At 41.5% G+C, this 8,211-nt stretch overlaps 1 protein-coding gene across 3 annotated transcripts in view; it reads left to right on the plus strand.

Moving 5' to 3' along the window:
• The window catches only part of SUSD4 (sushi domain containing 4), a 100,683-nt gene extending 96,030 nt beyond the window's left edge, over window positions 1-4,653 (plus strand). For all 3 annotated transcript variants that reach the window (XM_075864610.1, XM_075864612.1, XM_075864611.1), the window contains 3 exons: window positions 1,228-1,372; window positions 2,433-2,791; window positions 4,096-4,653. In XM_075864610.1, the coding sequence (XP_075720725.1) occupies window positions 1,228-1,372; window positions 2,433-2,791; window positions 4,096-4,133 (542 nt within the window). In that variant the 3' untranslated portion in view covers window positions 4,134-4,653. The remainder of the gene's footprint in view (window positions 1-1,227; window positions 1,373-2,432; window positions 2,792-4,095) is intronic.
• The last annotated feature ends 3,558 nt before the right edge of the window (window positions 4,654-8,211 follow it).

Genomic DNA, 8,211 nt, shown 5'->3' on the forward strand with positions numbered 1-8,211 from the left:
ATGTATTTGGTCCTGCCAATAAAGCTTCTTTGAATTGAATTGAATTGAATTGATAGATAGATAGATAGATAGATAGATAGATAGATAGATAGATAGATAGATAGATAGATAGATAGATAGATAGATAGATAGATAGATAGATAGATAGATAGATAGATATGAGATAGATATGAGATAGAAAGATATGAGATAGATAGATAGATAGATAGATAGATAGATAGATAGATAGATAGATAGATAGATAGATAGATAGATAGATAGATAGATAGATAGATAGATAGATAGATAGATAGATCGATAGATCGATAGATATGAGATAGATAGATAGATAGATTTGAGATAGATAGATATGAGATAGATAGATAGATAGATAGATAGATAGATAGATAGATAGATAGATAGATAGATAGATAGATAGATAGATAGATAGATAGATAGATAGATAGATAGATAGATATGAGATAGATAGATAGATAGATAGATAGATAGATAGATAGATAGATAGATAGATAGATAGATAGATAGATAGATAGATAGATAGATAGATAGATAGATAGATATGAGATAGATAGATAGATAGATAGATAGATAGATAGATAGATAGATAGATAGATAGATAGATAGATAGATAGATAGATTTGAGATAGATAGATATGAGATAGATAGATAGATAGATAGATAGATAGATAGATAGATAGATAGATAGATAGATAGATAGATATGAGATAGATAGATATGAGATAGATAGATATGAGATAGATAGATATGAGATAGATAGATAGATAGATAGATAGATAGATAGATAGATAGATAGATAGATAGATAGATAGATAGAGATAATAGACACATTGTGCAATGTAATTCAATGGGGCCGCTCACACGACCGTTGTTCCAACGGAGCGTGTGAATGGTCCATGAAAAATAGGACCTGTCCTATTTTACTGCGTGTCACGCATCCCTCAATAAACGCTAGTCTATAGGGGATCCGTGACAACACGGCCCCACGGGTGCACCTCGGACGTGGTTGCCGACGCTTGTCTGAATGTAGCCTTAGTTTTTCTGGATAGCCAATAAAGGGATCATTCCTACAATACTATTATCTTTTTTGACACAAAAGTATTTAACATTGCACACTACATACTATGAATTCTAGCATTGAAGGATCTATATCATCATTATTATAATAATTGTTGTATTGTTCTTTTATCTTTTGTTGTCTTTGAGTAGAAAAATCCTGGCCCAACAGCCAAGAGACAATGCTGACAACATGGAAGATTGTGGCGTTCACAGCGAGCAGCGTCCTCCTGGTCCTTCTGTTGGTCATTATTGCCAGAAGTTTTCAGACTAAGTTTAAGACCCATTTTCTTCCAAGGTGTGTGCCTGCTCTGTTCTGCAATAAGAAATGTATATATCGCATACAATAAGACATTTGGGGTGTAAGGAGTGATGGATACTCCAGGCTGGACTATAGCAATTAGATCAATGACGCACACTTACTTCATTTCAGCACCCCCTGCTGGTTCAGTGTCCATACACAACCTGCTCTAATGTGGTGCATTGTGCAAAATGCCAGGGTGTGTGATACAATAATAGATAGATTAGATATAGATAGATAAATATGAGAGATAGATAGATAGATAGATAGATTAGATATAGATAGATAAATATGAGAGATAGATAGATAGATAGATAGATAGATAGATAGATAGATAGATAGATAGATAGATAGATAGATAGATAGATAGATAGATAGATAGATAGATAGATATGAGAATTATATCCTAACCTACGGCATTAAGTGGGACTATCCGCAGTAGTTAGAATCTAAGGCTCTTATTTCTATTATTTTTTTCTTTCCAAAAACAAGATGTATCCCAGATTTAATCCCATTTTTAGAAAAAAAAATGGTCAGGAACATGGAACACAAACATGAACATGTAAGCTGGGCACTGGGCGTGTTTTTACTTTTGACCAAGTGGGTGTTGTAAAGAAGTGTATGAGGCCGACCAATCAGTGACCAATCAGTGACCAATCAGTGACCAATCAGCTTCATACACTTCTCATTGTTCCAGCCCAGCATGATCCACAGCACAGTGTGATTGTGCAGCGAAAGAAGCTGGGCTGGAACAATGAGAAGTGTATGAAGCTGATTGGTCACTGATTGGTCACTGATTGGTCGGCCTCATACACTTCTTTACAACACCCACTTGGTGAAAAGTAAAAACACGCCCAGTTGGTCATTAAGAAACTAAATCTAAAATTGCTCATAACTTGCTCAAAAATGATAGTTTTTAAAAATAAAAACCACTGCTGTTATCCACATTACAGCGCCGATCAGACTACGTAGGAGATAGGACACTTATAATCTGGTGACAGAGTCTCTTTAACTATAGAATATAAATTTAACAGGATTTTTTCATTTTCTCCTCTAGAAGTCCACAGGACAGCTCAGCGGAGCCAGACTTTGTGGTGGTGGATGGCGTCTTGGTTATGTTACCTTCCTATGATGAAGCGGTCAGCAGTGGTGTCAATGTCACCCCACCGGGCTATATGTCCTCTGCGGGCCAGAGGAGTCCATCCCCCACAGAAGAATCCCACCCTCCCGCTTATCCTGGGAACCCTAACACAGACAGTTTATGTGAAGAATCAGAGACCTTTGACAGCTTGTTGGAATCTTCTGACCTTCATCATACGTTACATTCTTCTTCAATGACACACATGAGGACCCCGGGCACACAGAATATGAACAGTGAAACAGCGACTACAAGTCCGAGCATCGACATTGCAGATGGTAAGGAAAACTTAAGTGTGATATAACCTCGGAGACACAGCAGGAATATGCATATGGGCCAGAGCCGTAACGTGAAGCTCCTGGGCCCCAATGCAAAAGCTGTAACACTGCCCCCCACCTACCATGTGTCCTATCCAAAAAGATAGGGTATGTAGATTGTGAACCCCACTGGTGACAGTGAGTGAGGACAATTTCCGTACAGCGCTGCGGAATATGATGTCGCTATATAAGTAACAAAAATAAATGTGTCATTTATAATACTGATGTGTAGCAGAGGCCCAATAGCCACCCAGGTTCCAACTATGCACCATCTAGGGTGCTTTCACTCCAGAGCTGAACTTCTCTTAATGGAACCCTCATCAAACTGTATGAACCGGGTTATGTCTACTGAAGGGCGTAAAGGGGGTGGAGCATGACACAGGGATTAAAACGACGCCAGATACAGAATTTCTATGTCATGCACCGATCCTGCACTTGGCATAAAACAGAATATCAGTTTTGCCTGGAGAGTTTCTTTAAGAGAACAGCACTTTCTGACAGTCCCTGGCCCAGCACTAGTGGGTCTACGATTACTGATGAATGCCTCGCATAATCTGAACTTCAGTTCTAACCCACTGTATGCTTTCTACTCTTCAATAAAGTTAAACATTTTCCTTAAAGGAAAACTCTGGTGGAAACCATAGTTTCCCATGTGACTTACTCGCAGTAATGATGACATTGCTGTCCCTTGTAGAGCCCTGAGTAATAAAATATCAAAAAGCATGTGCCTGGGCCGCTGCACAGCAACAGGCCAGGAATGCCTGGCGGTCAAATGTAAATCTGCATAGCCCTGTGTATTCTGCTGTTGTCACTGAATCTCCTCCAGGCTGACTCCTGTAGATAATGTAAGGTTATGACCAACCAATCATTTTTGCTCCCCTCTGTAGTGGGTTGCAGTTTGCACGCTGCCTGTGACATGCATGCTGCTGCATAGGACACAGTCTGTCACCTCTCCTGTGCATTAGACCTCTCCAGCTTTCTTCTCACAGTTTTGCATGATCTACACAACACAGCTTCTGATAGATGTGACCTGTCCACATCATAGGACATGTAGTTACTGGAGCTACTGCCTGCAGACAGTGATTTCTATAAGCAGGATGGCGGACAGAAACTGGAGGGAAAATAGATAAACAACTGTCTTAATGTGGGCTAGCTTAGGGAGTGGTAGGAATGATTTTGTATGTCCCTTTAAAATATAATAATTCATATTAAATATAATTGGGATCCTATCCTCTTAATAACAATATTTGTTTTCTTCCTAATAGAAATCCCACTGATGGATGAAGAGGAGGTTGAAACATAAGGACAGTACTAAGGACAGTACTAAATCTTTACTAAGACTCTTATTTTCTGTCATGTTGAGTTCACCTAAACTAAGCTCAGATATTTTGGTAACTATTTCTTCCATTAAATCTGCTACAATGCGGGACAAGTACATGAACAGGAACGTTGGACATTGAGGAACTTTTTGGGTCCAAAGCTGGATGGGCAGAAGATGGTGAAGGAACGCATGCCCAACACGGACAGTTTTCTACTTGCATTTCACCAAGGAACTTATGTAGTGACTGTGATGTTCATCGAGATAAAGGCAATAAGGATCTGTCTGAACCCGACCTCGTTCTTTCCCCTTATGGTTCTTGGAGGCAGATACAGGAATTTCTATCCTGTAGATCCATTTAAAGTGGTGGAGACCTTGATATAGTCCACAGGTACCTGTAACTACATATGTGCCTCCCCCCCCCTGCAAATCACCTGCAGCTAAATCATGAAATCTCCTGCTCAATTTTGCGGTTGTCACTTTGCAAATAAACACTGCAATCTGATGATTCCTGGTGACCTCACCTACATGTTATGTGGTGCCAGGTGGATTGGTTTCTTTTATCTGGCCGCAGACGGCAACAGGTTGGGAAGTTATACCAAGGCAACACTTGACATACATCAGAGTTGTGCTTAAAGAGACTCTGTCACCAGATTATAAGTGCCCTGTCTCCTCCATAGTCTGATCGGCACTGTAATGTAGATAACAGCAGTGGTTTTTATTTTGAAAAACGATCATTTTTGAGCAAGTCATGAGCAATTTTAGATTTATGCTATTTAGTTTCTTAATGGACAACTGGGCGTGTTTTTAATTTTTACCAACTGAGCGTTGTACAGAGGAGTGTATGACGCTGACCAATCAGTGACCAATCAGCGTCATACACTTCTCATTGTTACAGCCCATTGTTACAGTGTGATTGTGCAGTGAGAGAAGCTGGTGTATGACGCTGATTGGTCACTTATTGGTCAGTGTCATACACTCCTCTGTACAACGCTCAGTTGGTAAAAATTAAAAACACGCCCAGTTGGTCATTAAGAAACTAATTAGCATAAATCTAAAATTGCTCATAACTTGCTCAAAAATGATTGTTTTTCAAAATAACAACCACTGCTGTTATCCACATTACAGCGCCGATCAGATTATGTAGGAGACAGGGCACTTATAATCTGGTGACAGAACCTCTTTCCTTTAGGCCCCAAGATGTATCATTTTAGTCCCCAGGAGTTGTTGTTACAGGACTCGTGGGACAGGGATGTAATATTACCACTTTACAAAGCATTAGTGAGGCCTCATCTAGAATATGCAGTCCAGTTCTGGGCTCCAGTTCATAGAAAGGATGCCCTGGAGTTGGAAAAAATACAAAGAAGAGCGACGAAGCTAATAAGGGGCATGGAGAATCTAAGTTATGAGGAAAGATTAAAAGAATTAAACCTATTTAGCCTTAGAAAAGACGACTAAGGGGGGACATGATTAACTTATATAAATATATGAATGGCACATACAAAAAATATGGTGAAATCCTGTTCCTTGTAAAACCCCCTCAAAAAACAAGGGGGCGCTCCCTCCGTCTGGAGAAAAAAAGGTTCAAGCTGCAGAGGCGACAAGCCTTCTTTACTGTGAAAACTGTGAATCTATGGAATAGCCTACCGCAGGAGCTGGTCACAGCAGGGACAGTAGATGCTGCAAAAAAGGGTTAGATAATTTCCTAGAACAAAAAAATATTAGCTCCTATGTGTAGAAATTTTTTCCTTCCCTTTTCCCTTCCCTTGGTTGAACTTGATGGACATGTGTCTTTTTTCAGCCGTACTAACTATGTAACTATGTAACTATGAGTCCACAAGGGGATGTCCTGGGTCTCGCTTAAGTGTAGGCCTTGTAAGTTTCTCCAGTCAGCTTGTTGCCCAAGCTGTAGGGTACTGTAGTCATCATGCAGTTTGATGGGCCGAGGTGGTGGTTTGTGAGGAAAGGCTGGCATCTCCATATCTAGGGACTGGATCTAGGACCAAGCCTGGTCAACACCTTAGGTATGCATGTTATCCCGGGAGTATTTTGCTCTTGTGCCCCCCACGACACTTGTGGCTGTCACTGACCTTCCTGCTGGCCACCAAGTCTCCATACTGCTCCAGTCTGCCTTTGTCGCCTGCCATCTTCAGGTTCATCCCACAATAATTAAGTGCTACCATCCACCTTAAGGCATGGGACAGGCAGCTGCTGATTGCACCGTCTTGTCTCTTCTCATAGCCTATGAGGCTGCTGGCCATGATATGGCGGCAGTAGAATGAACCCACCTGCCACCTATAAAGGGAAGTCCACAGACTGTGCAATGTATTTATTTCTTGTCCATGGTCATCTTTTCCTGGCACCACCATTGAGATACCTGCTATAGCTCATGTATGTATAGATATGAGAATGGAAACGGTAGAGAAATTCTGTGACGAGCTTACAAAATAACTTCAGGTACAGATTGGGGCATAACCAGATATCGTTGGTGTGTTTATGGGCAAACTCAACATAGGTACTAGGAGCTACACAATGACGCCAGTTGGGTGCTCAGATAATAAAAGTCCAGCTTCATGTTACTGGGCCCAAAGAGAAAAAGTCAAAGAAAGCGCCATAGAGTTGGGTTGGACATCCGCTGTATTTTACCGTTTTTGCCTTCTCGATCCTTTCATAAACATCGTTCATATAAGCGCCGTGAATACAATGAAGACAGAGGTAGTAGCGTCACCTCTGTTTGTTCCAGATGTCAAATGATCGACGGCACAGATGTCACGTGACAAAGCGCAGTGTCTAACTAAACCCAGCGTGGCGGCACTGCTTGTGGAAACTGTCAGGACTGGTTTCTTCTGGGGGTGTTATGGCTGCTTCAATTACGAAAAATATGGAGTGTAAAAAAAACCGAAAACATAATATTCCAGAGGGTACATGACATGTCTCTAGGCGGTACCTTCACTGTCCTAATGGCGTGTTTTTAATCTGCGGCGCAGTGTATGATCATAGCCTTGTGGGTACTTTGATGCAATTTAGTTTAGTTAGTGGGTATGTACTAAATATGTTTTAAAAGGGGCATATACGGAGCATTTTTCAGGTAGAATGGGACAAGGGTTGAAATGTCTTGAGATTTGGAATTCAAATTATGGTAAGTGTGCAATATAGCGCTGAGCAGTGCCATGCATGAGGCCAAATCCAGATGTAAACAGCAGGGTCAGACTTACCTACTGGGGGGCCCAGGATATAACACAATAATGGGCTCCAAGGGTCCAGCCGACAACAAACCCAAATTAGAGCTGATTTGGAGCCTATTACTTATGGGATGATCACAAATAACTTATTAGATCTTATAGCTGATGTGTCCTGTGTGTACCAAGATTACAATGTGATTAAAAGTGGACGCGCAAATGTTCTTTATAGATGGAGGGTGTTCCTCAGAATCATCTCCTTTGGTGGGCCAAGGAACCCCAGTCCAACACTAGTAATCTAAAAGCAAAAGACAAAAGATCAAACCTGGGATTTCCGGTTCTGTGCAAAATCATATCCCCCCCCCCCCCCATAGCATATTGTTATTAGTCATGGTCCAATTGACTTATGTGGAGACAATACATTAAGAGAAGTAACACTAGTTCATGGGGCCCCATAGCATAGTCAGATATGGACCCCACCTTGTTGACAGTACACTGAAATATAGTAATGCACACATCATTGGATGGATAGTAATGCCTCATCTTCTGCACAAGGCATAACTCATAGGCTGGGTTCACACGAGCATGTTACGTCCGTAATGGACGGACGTATTTCGGCCGCAAGTCCCAGACCGAACACACTGCAGAGATCCGGGCTCCTAGCATCATACTTATGTACGATCCTGGGAGTCCCTGCCTCGCTGCCGGACAACTGTCCCGTACTGAAAACATGATTACAGTACGGGACAGTTGTCCGGCAGCGAGGCAGGGACTCCCAGCATCGTACATAAGTATGATGCTAGGAGCCCGGCTCCCTGCACTGTGTTCGGTCCGGGACTTCTGGCCGAAATACGTCCGTCCATTACGGACGTAATGTGCTCGTG

This window comes from Rhinoderma darwinii, chromosome 4 (assembly GCF_050947455.1).
Source record: "Rhinoderma darwinii isolate aRhiDar2 chromosome 4, aRhiDar2.hap1, whole genome shotgun sequence".
Taxonomy (NCBI): Eukaryota; Metazoa; Chordata; class Amphibia; order Anura; family Rhinodermatidae; genus Rhinoderma; species Rhinoderma darwinii.